General features: G+C 38.7%; 1 protein-coding gene across 1 annotated transcript in view; it reads left to right on the forward strand.

The window, feature by feature from the left end:
- Positions 1–14,909, forward strand: part of ca16b (carbonic anhydrase XVI b) — a 146,250-nt gene that overhangs the window by 32,607 nt on the left and 98,734 nt on the right. Inside the window, exon 2 of the mRNA XM_079841173.1 lies at positions 9,885–9,971. Within this exon, the coding sequence (XP_079697299.1) occupies positions 9,885–9,971 (87 nt within the window). The remainder of the gene's footprint in view (positions 1–9,884; positions 9,972–14,909) is intronic.

A 14,909-nucleotide genomic window follows, 5' to 3' on the forward strand; every position in this document is an offset into this window, starting at 1 on the left:
AAAACTTTAGTGTTGAACCCTGATATATTAAAGGCACAGCTAAATGTGACATTTATTACAGTGGGTTTATGTTAAAGCTACACTGTGTAACTTTTTTAGTTTATTCTTAGCTAATAACACTTAGTTCTTTCAAAAATATATGTGCTCATTAATGTATATTTACTTCTTTCAAGTAATAAAGTATTCTCGTAAGTTTATAATATGCCATTGAAAATACATACGGGTGAGGGGTTCTAATGCCGGTCGCCATGTTGCCCCTCCATCTTGAAAGTACATTAGCCAAAGAGGGACATACCCGTAAATTCAAGCTTCGCCTTTCGCGTTTTAACACTCAATGGCACCGTGTCGAATGTGGACGAGGTCGAACTGGAAGCCATGTTAATCTTGGACTAAATCGGCCACCGTAGGAGTTAAAACGAAATTGGAATTGAGAGGAACAGAAACTAATATTCACTGGATGGTCATATACCTTTTCACCGCTAGATGGGGGAAAATATCACACAGTGTAGCTTTAAGATTGTTTTAAGTTCATTTAAATTAAATGTTGTTATATTTTTTTTAAGCATATTAAATGTTAAAGTCAATAGCTTTCAATTATACTGTAATGCCAAATGGCTATAATTAATGTCTAAAATTGATTTAATGTAATAGAGACATCAGAATTGTTATCAGTGATACTGGCCTTCATTCATAGCGCTTAGTAAAAATATGCCTATAAACAAATATTTAAAATATAGGCTACTGTCTTTGTTGTTTTGGAGATAGTGGGCCCTATCATACACCCGGCGCAATGTGACGCCACACAAATGTTATTTTGCTAGTTTCACCTTGACGCAGTTATCATTTTCACGTCCAGCGCCATGTTGTTTAAATAGCAAATGCACTAGCGACCATCTGTTTCTCCCATGGGCGTGCTGGTCTGAAAACGAGGTGTGTTCAGGCGCATTGTTGGCACGTTGCTATTTTGAAAAAGACTCTGATTGGTTTATTGCACGTTACGCCCAAAACACACCCACAGTATTACAACATAAAAATATTAGGGCTGTCAAAAGATTAATCGCGATTAATCGCATCCAAAATAAAAGTTTGTGTTTACATAATATATGTGTGTGTACTCTGTTAATTATTATTTATAAATACAAACACATTCATGTATATATTTAAGAAATATTTGCATGTATATACTGTATATACATTTATATAATCTATAATATATATAAATATAAATGTTTTATACATAAAAATAATATTTTTTTCTTAAATATATACATGCTTGTGTGTGTATTTATATATATATATATAAATAATAATTAACAGAGTACACACACATATATTATGTAAACTCAAACTTTTATTTTGGATGCGATTAATCGCGATTAATCTTTTGACTGCCCTAAAAAATATATTTAAAAATTGTATGCCATGTGCGATTAATCACGATTAATTACAGAAAATGTACAATTCATTAGTTACTTTTTTTAATCGATTGACAGCATAGTTTAAAGTTTCAATTTTAAAATAACTTTTTTACTTCACCTAACACCCAAAAAATGTCAGATGGTACAGCCAAATATAAGTGAAATCTTTAGCAAAAAAAAGCAGTTTTACATGAGCGAACCAACACCTCACACATTTTCTTTATGCGATGTAAAAATTATAGTCATACATAGTTAAACATGTTAGATGTAACAATGGTGTGTAAGAGGACACCTCACATCTGCTAACACCTGCGTGTCCTTGCGTGTACTTGTTTACCCAAGTGTAGGTTGCCCAGGTTACCCGTATGTTGATGTTTGTGAGTTCAGAGGCAGCAGTTCCTCTTTAATGTCATGTTTAGCTGCACTGAACTGCGTAAATGCACCTGGCATCACAATCTGCCAGAGCACATATTGCCTGTCTCTTGTATCCCCCCTGCCTCATAACAACAAGCACGCTACAGGCACACACACACAGCTCACCTTTAGCAAGCCATCTTTCATTATACTTTATTTGCGATCTCCTAACCGTGTCAAACGCCAGACATGCAAACATGTTCCCTCAGAGGACTGGTTTGCTGATGTGGCGCCTGCTGGATGGTAGCTACTGTTTTAAAGGCCCATGGGAAAAGACTTCAAACAAGCCTTGCGTAAGCACTAAGCTATCGAGTCCATTATTTTAGGTCGGAACCTAATGTTTACCCTTTGTAACGAGCGATGAGGAAATCATTACAGGTTAGTGTTCCCTATTCATAACCTTTGAATGGTTTCTGATAGCTTTCACAGATGCTAATTGTCTGCCATGGCAGTACAACGCTCTACGTCGTCTGTTGCCGTCCGTCAGGGATTAAACGATAAACAGACCCAGACAGGTCGCTAACCAATGAGAGCAGCTCTAATTGCTTACTAACCAATAAGAGTGGACGTAATTGCTGCAATGGAGGGAATCGACTTAGTGCAGCCACTAATTAATCTCCAAAGTAATGATGCAAGCGAGGGCAAGAGCGAAACGAAGGATTGGAAAATCTGTTTATGCAAGAGTAGCAGCACCAGGGTGTCTTCGCCCCAGGGACCGAGTCACTTTTAAGACACTTTGAAGTGAGATAAAATAAGGAATCGCACTTCAGTTCTGAGATCTGATGTCTGCTTGACAAGGTGCTCTTTAAGTGCTCACAACATGCGTGCACGTGATATGCTGCATGTACATCTGGGAATGATTTGTTAAAGCTGTAGTTCCGTTGAAAATGAAAAGGTTCTCATTTCTACATGGCAGGTACATTTTTTTGTCTCAAAGCAAAGATGCCTCAGGATAGGGGTTGGTGAACACATTTTAAATAAAAATTGAAGCATACACTACCATTCAAAAGTCTGGGGGCAGCAAGATTTTTAACTTTTATTCAGCAAAAAATATTTAAACAAAAACCACACGTTTTGGTGAATTCCCAGTCTAATTTGGCTAAAGATTCGACATGAATTATTAAATGAAGCATTTTCCCTAAATAGTAGCTGTAAGACAAATAATATTAAAGCTATTAAAGCCTTCAGCAATCATTCTGTTATGCTGATTTTGGTGCCTAAGAAATGCTTCTTATTATTTCCAGTGTTGAAAACAGTTTTTAATATTTATAACAAACTGCTTAATATTTTTGTGGAAACTGTCATTCATTTTTTCAGGATTCTGGATAGAAGCTTTAGAAGAACAGCATTTTTATATTGTAAGTCCTGGATAATTGACACACATTTTATTTCACCAATTTTCTTTGATTATGCATAAAGGTTTTCACGTTTCAATCACAGGCAGCCAAATAATGATTGTGATAATGAATGCTTTTTAATGAAATATGATCATGTGAAAAAATGACGCACTAGATGAAGTGGGCAGCACAGCCTAAGTAAAATCATTCAGCTTAATTTTATAAATCAAGATTAACTTCAAGTAAAAAATATGATTTAATCATTCACAATATTGTTGAAATAATTCTAAGTAAATGAAATTGACTACATTACATTACACCAACGCAATTACATTTTCTTAAAATCAAGTGAGGTATAAATAGCTCCTTAAGACAGCAATGCATTTTTTGGTTCACATTCACTTTTTTTCCCCCAGAGAACCATTACAAGATGCATTTATAAATGCACTAAACCGCTAGTCTCTTCCTGACATATGATCTGCCATATGGTTCAATAAAGCAGGAAAAAAAGAAGCTCTTTATAGCTGAGCATGAAAAGGCATAGAGTTTCTTTAATTGTCTTGAAGAGACATAGGGGTCTCTCACCAGGAGGCTTTGAAACACACAGTGCAAGATAAGCTGGGTTTTTATAAAGCCAAAGGGAGAATAGTGGGGTGTACCAGACACAGCTGGGGAAACTTGTACTTTTAGTGTACTGCTGCTTAAAATATTAATATGTCTAGAGGAGAAATCCTATCCTTTACGCCCCTAAATGCATCTATTTGATGCAAACCAGGAAGTGTACACTTCAATACTTTTGATTCCATCCCATCCTCTCCAGCAGTTCCTGGTACAGTGAACTCTGCCTACCTTTCCAACCAACATGTATCATCATAAGAGGTGAAAATGTGTATATTAAATTACTTTCTTTACAGTAATGTACAGTTTATTGTCCTTGCATTTCCAAAATCTAGTCTAATTAATCTAAAGGAATCTGATCTGTGCACAGGATTCCATGGACAAGGCCCATAGAGCACTGTTAAAGCCATAATATCTATATATATACACCGATCAGGTATAACATTATGGCCTAATATTGTGTTGGTCCCCCTTTTGCTGTCAAAACAGCCCTGACCCGTCGAGGCATGGACTCCACTTGACCCCTGAAGGTGTGCTGTAGTATCTGGCACCAATATGTTAGTAGTCCTTAAGTTGCGAGGCGAGGCCTCCATAGATCGGACTTGTTTGTTCAGCACATCCCACAGATGCTCGATTGGATTGAGATCTGGGGAATTTGGAGGCCAAGTCAACACCTCAAACTCGTTGTTGTGCTCCTCAAACCATTCCTGAACCATTTTTGCTTTGTGGCAGGGAGCATTATCCTGCTGAAAGAGGCCACAGCCACCAGGAACATGGTCTGCAACAATGCTTATGTAGGTGGTACGTGTCAAAGTAACATCCACATGGATGGCAGGACCCAAGGTTTCCCAGCAGAACATTACCCAAAGCATTACACTGCATCCGCCGGCTGTATCCTGGTCCCATGTGTTCCCCAGGTAAGAGACGCACACACACCCGGCCATCCATGTAATGTAAAAAACAAAACGTGATTCATCAGACCAGGCCACCTTCTTCCATTGCTCTGTGGTCCAGTTCTGATGCTCACATGCCCACTGTTGGCGCTTTCAGTGGTGGACAGGGGTCAGCATGGGCACCCTGACTGGTCTGCGGCTATGCAGCCCCATACGCAACAAACTGCACTGCTCTGTGTATTCTGACACCTTTCTATCAGAACCAGCATTAACTTCTTGAGCAATTTGAGCTACAGTAGCTCGTCTGTTTGATCCGACCACACGGGCCAGCCTTCGCTCCCCACGTGCATCAATGAGCCTTGATCGCCCATGACCCTGTCGCCAGTTCACCACTGTTCCTTCCTTGGAGCACTTTTGATAGATACTGACCACTGCAGACCGGACACACCCCACAAGAGCTGCAGTTTTGGAGATGCTCTGACCCAGTCGTCTAGCCATCACAATCTGCCCTTGTCAAAATCGCTCAAATCCTTATGCTTGCCCATTTTTCCTGCTTCTAACACATCAACTTGTTCACTTGCTGCAAAATGTTCATTTGTAGCCTAATATATCACACCCACTAGCAGGTGCCGTGATGAAGAGATAATCCGTGTTATTCACTTCACCTGTCGCTGAAAAATATGCTGTTTGCATAACTTTTCAGTTCTTTGTTATAGTTGATTTTACTTGGGTGAAAAAGAATAGTCCCAACAACCTGTGCATCATTAAAATAACTACCACGTTTTCTAGACAGAACCCCACAGTTAAGCAATCATTACCCGGCGTGTGAATTTGTAAGACAGCTGTGAAAATGTAGACTAAAGACTATTGAGGAAAAGTTACAGTTAAACAAAGGCATATACATGAGAAAAAACCTCCCTCAATCTCCATGTCGATTAGATGCCCCAGAGAGCACTTTTTGTTCAGTTATCAGAAAGTCTGCTGTGAAAAGACTGTCCCTCAAAAACCCTGCATGCAGAAGGAGACGTGTGAAAGAAGCCACAAAGAGCCGAATAATCACTTTGAAGCAGCTACAGAGTTCAGTAGCTGAGAACGGAATAAAGGTGCACTAGTCAACCATATAAAGAGCTCTGTACAGCACTGGCCTAAATTTTGGATCTTGGCACAGATGGATGAATCGTTACTCCAAAGAAAGTTGTTTAAGTTTGCTATAAAATCTCTTCAAGCAGTACAGTGATCTCAAATATTAGGCCAAATTAATATTGCGGTTCTATTTTGAAAGCTTTGAAATCGATTTAACAGCCTGGATCAATATGTGTACAATATGAGATCAACCTGGATCTGTTGTGATTGGTCTACTGCGTACATCGCGTGTTTCGGAAGCTAAGCGCTCATTACCATAATTGAACTTCAGTTCCATCTGGAGTCTTCCTAAAGCTCAGTGATTGTACGCACTGTAAAGATAGTAGCGATGATGTCGATTTTACCATATCAATCCGAATGTTAGTCCGATGATGAAACATTGGAAGAACTAGTTATTCAACCCAAACGTCAATCGCATGGACGACTTGAGCGGGACGTTTCTCAGTGATACGCTACTCATTTTGAGGTTCATTATGAGATGTTGCAACTGTAATTCCTCACCATCTGCATTAACAAGTGTATGTCCATCAACAAACATTTCTATTTTATTGCGGTGCACATGCAGGAACTGTATCAATAACCGTGCATGCGTTAGCCCAGCACTAACGTGAATGAATGATGTAACATAAGTTTGTAAAACAACTCTTGATCCATCTTTTATCTTTACTCAAAGTAGTAAGAACGACAGACAAACGGCATTAAGGCTGCGTGCCAACCAAAGCGTTTTTAGCCGGCTGAAAAGTATTTGCTCTGGCTCTTGTTTTAAATTAGTTTTTTCCGATATTATACTACTTGTTGTCATCTGTTGACGTTGTACAGTACAAGCAGAATGTGGCAGTTGGTCGGTGTTGTATTTGTCCCGCCCCTCCTCCACTCTGATTGAACGGCTGGGTGAAAAGTGACAGTGATAAGCGCGTTTTACTCAAAGTTGAACATTCTTCAACTCTCTTTGACCAGTAAAAAAAATGCTGAACATTCAGCGCTTGAGCGTGAAATACTCGCTCAGCTCCTCGTTACGCTCTTGGCATTCTAAAAACGCAGCGCTCCCATTGAAAACAATTGAATACGCCAGCCAGCTGCGTGAAAAAACGCTTTGGTGGACACACGGCCTAAAGGACACAGTTTTGGGTAATAGTGGCCCTTAACTGCTCAACAAAAGTATTTCAGTAAGACATGAGTTAGCCGGAAACTACGTAGAAACACCCGGTAGAAAATATATACATCAGTAATTATTCATACTTATAGGTTGTGATTCTGAGGAGCAAGTTGGTCCAAATAAACTGAGTACTGACCCATCTTTCAAGAGCAAGCGGTTTGCGAATCCCGTGTTGAACTCAGAGATTTGAGAAGCAGTCATCAGTAAAATGACGTATGAGTGCGGGACAAGTTGTTCGCGGACGGACAATGTACAATATTGCGGGAATTATGCAAATGACTTTTCTAGTGACGTGTGAGAGACGTCACGCATTAGGATTCAAATTGCTAATGACTCGTATAGGCGGTTCAGAGTCGATTCTTTATTTTGGGAGACAATAACTTAATTTATCGTGCACTTTCGACTTTACAGCTTTGCGGAATGTTTACATTGACAAACCGGTTTATTACACACTGCATGAAAGGGAATATTCGAAAAACCAAAATTGATTTTGAAAGGCCGACAGTAATATTGTGAAATATTATTATTACAATTAAAAAAAGTTTTCTATATGAAAATATGATCATATGTAATTCATATCTGAATTTTCAGCATCATTACTCCAGTCTTCACATTTGGTGCTCAAGAAATATGTTTTATTACTATCAATGTTGAAAACAGTTCCAGGATTCTTTGATTTAAAAGAATGTTCTAAAGAAAAGCATATTTAGTGTACTTTTTGTAAACAATGTTTACAAAACAATTTAACTGACTTTTAATCAATTTTATTCACCTTTGCTGAACGCTTGAATTTAGTATTTATTAAAATTACTGATCCCAAACTTTTGAACAGTAGTGTATACTGTTAAAAAAATAAGACAAAAAGTATTTGAGCACTTTCTGTTTGCCAAATGTTAGATAGTTAATGTGATTTTAGTTTTTCAGACCACTGTAGAACAAAATGTATGCAATTTTTTTTAATGTAGAAACCTTTTTCTGTTGGTTCCATATCTTAGTCACTCACTCCATGAACCCTCATTAGACAAGTGAGATTAAAAGAAGCCTGATAATCAGAAAGAAACTTTCTGTTTAAGCATTACCTCCTACTACTACTTATTCAGAATTACAAATCATGCCATTCTTTGGTAATTATGCCGACCGGAACTTCAGTTGGTGTGAGTGTTTCTAATGAGAGGAGCGAAGTGCCAGGTTTTTCACAGGTTCGGAGGCCCCGCTGAGTTCTCTGAGTGTTATTATTAGTGGTATTATTACTTTTGATTACTTTGTCAAGAGACATGGTGTGTAAGCAGCTCTAGTGAAGCAGGCTATGGAGGTAAGATTGTCTTCCTCCACTTCAGGAAGTTTAAAGGATTAGTTCACTTCAAAATGAAAATGTCCTGATATTTATTTTACTCACCCCCATCTCATCCAAGATGTTCATGTCTTTCTTTCTTCAATCGAAAAGAAATTACGATTTTTTGAGGAAAACATTCCAGGATTTTTCTCCCCATCATAGCCTTCCATGGCAACCGAAAAGTTGAAGGTCCAAATCAATGCAGTTTCAAAGGAAGGGCTTCAGAGGCTCTGCGCCGATCCCAGACGAGGAATAGGGCCTTATCTAGCGAAACGATCGGTCATTTAAAAAAAATAATAATAATAATTTAATATACTTTTTAACCTAAATTGCTCATCTTGCGCTGCTCTGCGACGTGCCAAGGATTGTGCAATCACGTTGTAAAGGTCATGCTATATGTAGGCGGAAGTACCGCCCCCGTGTTTACAAAGCACACATGCAAGGACTAATACAAACACCCTTTAGCAAAAAAAAAAGGTAAAACAATGATGTCGCACGATTTTGAAATTGAAAATGGAGTGTTTTGGTAAGGGCCGTTTGTATTAGTCCTCGCATGTTCGCTTGGGGCGGTACTTCTGCCTAGGGCTGCACAATATATCGAAATATCGCAAATATACATATTGCAATATGCATATCGCAACGGCACGCAATATCTGAATGATTTTAATAGGCTACTTCAACATTGTGAAAAGTGTATAGCCGAGAATAGACTGGGTACACGACTGTTACTTATGTGACTTGCTTGACGTTAAAGAGTTATTAAACGCAATAACTTGCGGAAAACAACTCCTTGCAGTCTCGTGCTGTCTGACACACACACACCGATACGTGCACACAAGCCATTCTTTTTTTCACGTCGTGTTACACACTCAAACTGTCAAATACACACAGTTATGTCAAAATGGCTGTCTTGATGAGTATTCATGTAAATACAGTGCTTTAAATGCTTAAAATTTAGATTATACACACTTAAAGCAATATCGTATCGCATATCAAATATCGCATTATTTAACAAGGATATCGCATATCGCATTTTTCTTCAATATCGCACGGCCCTACTTCTGCCTATGTCTGGCGTGACCTTTCCGACGTGATTGCGCAATCTTTGGCGCGTTGTAGAGCAGCACAAGATGAGTAATTTGGGTTAAAAAGTATGTTTATTTTTAATCTTTTTTAAAAATGACAGACCGTTTCGCTAGATAAGACTCTAATTCCTCGTCTGGGATCGCGCAGAGCCTCTGAAGCCCTTCCTTTGAAACTGCATTGATTTGGACCTTCAACATTTTGGTTGCCATGGAAGTCAATGGTGTGGAGAAAAATCCTGGAATGTTTGATTTCTTTTCGACTGAAGAAAGAAAGATATGAACATCTTGTATGAGATGGGCTTGAGTAAAATAACAGGGAATTTTCATTTTGAAGTAACTAATCCTTTAAGCCAGCATTGAAAACATCTGAAACAGGAGGTGCATAGGCGGAGCATTTTTAAGGTGCACAATATTGCAGTATTGATAATGTTACGCATTGATTGTTAACGGAAAGTCATTATAACATTGTCTGATTTCTCTCTGACAGCTTCACATGTGGAAACAGAGCATCGTGGGAGCTCAGCCACTCAACGGGAGCGGAGGGCGTCCGGGGAACCCTATTGGGCGTATTCAGGTGAGTCATTCTCTCCTCCGACCAATAAACAATGAAAATGTGTGCGCAGCATCGGTAAGCAATAGCAACAATGTTTACTCAGCATAAGCCTGTGTGTGTCTGTGGGGAATCAACCCTATTGGGAAATTTAATGAGTATGTTTCCTTTTGAAAAGCGGCAGGTGGGTTTGGTCTATTAGTTTTACATGTTTTACAACAGAAAAAGACCACTTAGAGCCACTGGGCGAAATCAATTGGAAATGCTTAGTCTCACAGAGGGAAATTTTTACATAATCTATAACTCCTCTAACTCAGTTGCTGGATTGTTCTTTTTATTCCGTACTTGAATGGCTCTTATTGAGAGTTATGAAAAATGAATCAATCGTTGGCCTCTGGCGGACATAGTCAATAATCATAAACCGCAAATGCTCTTATCTCATTTCAAACTCTCTCTTTCTCTCCGCTGATCTTTTATCTTTTTATTTCTGACTTTTTTCCTCCTCTCATTCCTCTGGGTGTCTGAACTGTTCGCTTCATCAGCTCTGACAGACCAGCGCCGGCTTGTTCTTTGCCAGCATTCTGACTTGTGACGGCGCTCAGAGGGACGAGGAACATTTATGCCTGTAGTTTCAGCAGCCCTCTAGCATGGAATGATCTTTAAATGGTGCTTTTTCCTTTCTCTCGCGCTTGCTGGCAGCCATATATGTGTATTTGCCATGTGAAGTCGTGCGATAAGCCCTGCGAGGCTTTCTTCCTTCGCTCTAATAGACGATGCAGCATTTTCCAAATGTCGTTTCCATGATCCAATGATCTATTTCAGAGGATACTGTTTTCTGTAGGAAAGAAAACCCCAGATGATTTCTCTTGAATATCTCAATATCTGGTTTGTTTGAGTGGAAAATGAGTGGAGATATTTCCTAAAGTTTCATGCTTCTTAGACTTTTTTTTTCTCCTGAGAATAACAACACAGTAATCTCACGAGCATCTCCTCCAGAGCCACAAACTGCTCAGATTTACCAAGATGCGGAAGTTGTCCATCCATCCATCCATCCATCATTCTATCTATCGTTTTCTTTGTCTAGCTATCGTTCCGTCATTCCACCGTTCTATCTATCGTTCCGTAGTTCTATCGTTCTATCTGTCTCTCTATCGTTCCATCGTTCTATCTATCGTTCCATAGTTCTATCGTTCTATCGGCCTCTATAGTTCCATATTTCCATCGTTCTATCAATCGTTCCATATATCATTCCATTGTCCTATATATCGTTCCATAGTTATATCGTTCTATCTGTCTCTATCGTTCCATCATTCCATCGTTCTATCTATCGTTCCATAGTTCTATCGTTCTATCGGTCTCTATAGTTCCATCTTTCCATCGTTCTATCAATCGTTCCATAGTTCCATATATCATTCCATCGTCCTATATATCGTTCCATAGTTCTATCGTTCTATCTGACTCTCTTATCGTTCCATCATTCCATCGTTCTATCTATCATTCCATAGTTCCATCGTTCTATCTGTCTCTATTGTTCCATCTTTCCATCGTTCTATCAATCGTTCCATAGTTCCATATATCATTCCATCGTCCTATATATCGTTCCATCATTCTATCTAGTTATCTATCATTCTATCATTTTATTGTTCCGTCATTCTATCTATCATTCTATCTATCTTTCCATCTATCGTTCCATAGTTCCATTTATCGTTCCATCGTTCTGTCTGTCTGTCTGTCTGTTGTTTTTTATCTATCTATCTATCTGTCTATCTATCTGTCTGTCCGTCCGTCCGTCCGTCTAGCTATCTATTGTATCTATCTAGCTCGTTTTGTCTAGTTAGCTATTGTTTTTTTATCTATCTATCTGTCTATCTATCTAAACCTTTCAAAACATTCCAAATTTATCTAGACAATTTTGGCATTTCTTGTTTTTTCTAGTTAAAAATTAATTTTGTTTATTGTAATTAATTATATTGTATATTGTTACATTTAAATTCGAATTGCATGTCAGCATCATGTTTGTTATGTCACATTCATGAATTGAATTGGATTTTAAAAGACATTTAATGTGGAATGGCGGGCAACCCTGCAAGAAAAAAAGTTTTAAGTTTTTTAAAAGTCTGAGATCTCGATAATAACTCAAATGATCTGAGCTGCTATTCACATAAATTTAGTATGTGTCAACACATTTGTTTCAATTTTTAGACTTCCTAATGGAGAAACACCTGAGACTAAATCGGTGCTCAAACCTAACTTAAGTCCTGAGATATGAGAGAGCAACCTATAAGCTATACAGTTTTCCTCTCTAGGTTTGGTTTCTAAATGTGAAGCACACTGTAAAGGTGTTCTTAAAGTGTTAGACTTTCTGTAGACCTTGCACGAGTTTCCATGAGTGTTTTGAACAGATGTTGTTGTTATATCTCAGGTATAGATGTGGTCCCATAGCAGTTTCACTGAAAGCATTAATGAGGCTAGCCAGCATGAAGGGTTTATGATTCAATTCACAAGCAATATCTGTCTGCAGCACTTGTTTGTGCATTTTTGCTTGTCTTTCACACATTTTTCCCTCGCACAAAGGTTTTATCTTCTCACCAGACACTTTAACTGTCATTTTTTTCTCTCTTTTTGAATCAATTTCATTGTTTTGCAGCTTGTCCGTGTCAGAGCACTGTGTTGTGCGTTCACTGTCAAGTAAAACCCATGCCAGTATCACTTGGTGTTTTGACACCACAAGAGCTGATGTGGATTTTAGAAACTGTTCTGGAGATGAAAGCTCTTTTCGAAAAAGGTTGCATCCAATTTTTCATAAAGGAGTTTTAAATGAGGCACATAAAAGCATATTACGGATGTTACAGAAGAAAATATTTAATTTTACCAATCTCTGTCTTCAGTAACCAGTGTTGTTTTTAGGGGTGTGCATTGGCACTGCCCTCACAATTCGATTCGATTATGATTCACCAGGTAACGATTCGATTCAATTCGATTCTACGATGCATTGCGATGCATCAAAATTCTACTGCACACAACAAGGCAAATTTTTAATCAGTCATGAGGCAATACAAGCAGTCAGATATTGAACAACAGATTGTATTGGCTGCTATGTGTGTATTATCACTCTCCTGTATCTTTGACATAAATGTCATTAAATAAAATAAAATTGAATGGTACAGGGTATTGGATATGGCATTTTCAAACCTGAAAAAGAAAACCTAAATCACTGCTTTCAGTGCTTTGAATGAGAAATGTTTCTCTTCTCTCTGCTTTAGAACCATTTGAAATTATATAGAGCAATAATAACCAACTAAGCAAACTTTTTCCAGCAGTTTTTCCAGTTTTTTTACACACAGTAAAAAGCTCTAAGACAGGGCACTTCATGAACTCCTGTGCAAATATTAATCCGTAATTACAGTCACACTATTGTAACAACAACCACCACCCAGGCACCCAGCAATAAAAATATTCAGTGCAACACACACAGTAACGTTGACACTAGCGATTCGTCAATTCTTGGCTGGGATGTGTCGACTTTTTGTGTTGTTGTTGTTGTTGTTGTTGTTGTTGAAGCCAACTCAGGATGCCAACGATAAACATGGTTCGTGAAGTTAGTTGTATTGCCAACATGCTTGATTTTAGTGTGGCAGGCGCGTTAGCAGGCCGTAAGCAGCGTGTATTTTTTCCGGCGCCCATGTTAACAGATTAGAGCATTCACATCGCACGCAGAGGCGGCACGGCAGCGCATCGAAGGATCAGAAGCAGCAGTGCCGCGGTCGTTTCGGCGCCGAGTCTATTTTTGCTGCGCTGCTCACGCTGATTTAAAGCCACAGTGGATTGTTCTTGATCAAAACTGACCAGATTAACATGGAAAATAACAAATTTCACCATGAAATCATGTAGTGAAGTGCCCCGTGTGTTTCACAATCACCATATGACATCCAGAGCTGTTAAAAAAATTAAAAACAACACTGCCAGAAGTTTTTGCCCAAACTTCAAAAGCCTGTTTAAATGATTAAAAATATAAAGCATATATTCACTTTAATGTTAACTTACATTTATCATGTGAACTACTTATATACAACAAGTTAAATGCATGTGTGTTTGGGACAGAGGGGAACACGGTCGCATTGGCAGCATATGCTGCCCATCATAAATCAAAGCATGAGACAGACGGGGCTCGGAGGAGAAGACCGGAAAATGTGACATAATGTACAATATTTGTCTGTATTTGCAATATGCGAGCTGCGCGAGACAAACGCTGCCAGTGTGAATCCACAATGGGGGCGCGGCCTCCCGCTCTCCATACGCTCCTGCCCTGCTAACGCGTGCGGTGTGAAGCCGGCATCAGAATCCGAAATGTGCCCAGATGTCCGCTTTCCAAGCTTTGGGTGCGTTTTTAATTACCCGTCTATCGCGGTCATCTACCTCTACGCCTCAGCCATCTTGATTGTTGTTGTTATGACCCTGGAAGTAATTGAAACTTCACAACTTTATTGTCCAACTCAAGGCCAGAAAATAAACGGTGACATAATCGATTATGGCACTTTGCCGCATCGATGCTGAATCGTGCATGCCCCGCATTGCGATGCATCGCTGAATCGATTATTGTTGACACCACTAGTTGTTTTTACAGTAAAGATTTTTCAACATGGAAGAGCTATTAAACCACACTAAAAAAAAAAAAACTGTATCATGGTATTGCCATGAATTTTTGGACATGGTACTATGGTAATAAGATGCTTTTTGGACATTCTTTGAAACTCATTATGTAAATACCATGCCTCCATGAATATGGTCATTTAGTATTATGATATACAGTTTATCAAAATACATTACCGTAGTATTTCCACCTTTCCACACTACTAACGCAACTCAACCAGGCTTTGTCCCTTTTTCTTTGCGTATGCAAACATTTTTTATATTGGGCTGGAATTTATTGTGATGTGTACGATCCAGGAAGAAAACTCAAAG

The sequence above is a fragment of the Gobio gobio genome, assembly GCF_949357685.1.
Source record: "Gobio gobio genome assembly, chromosome: 17".
Taxonomy (NCBI): domain Eukaryota; kingdom Metazoa; phylum Chordata; class Actinopteri; order Cypriniformes; family Gobionidae; genus Gobio; species Gobio gobio.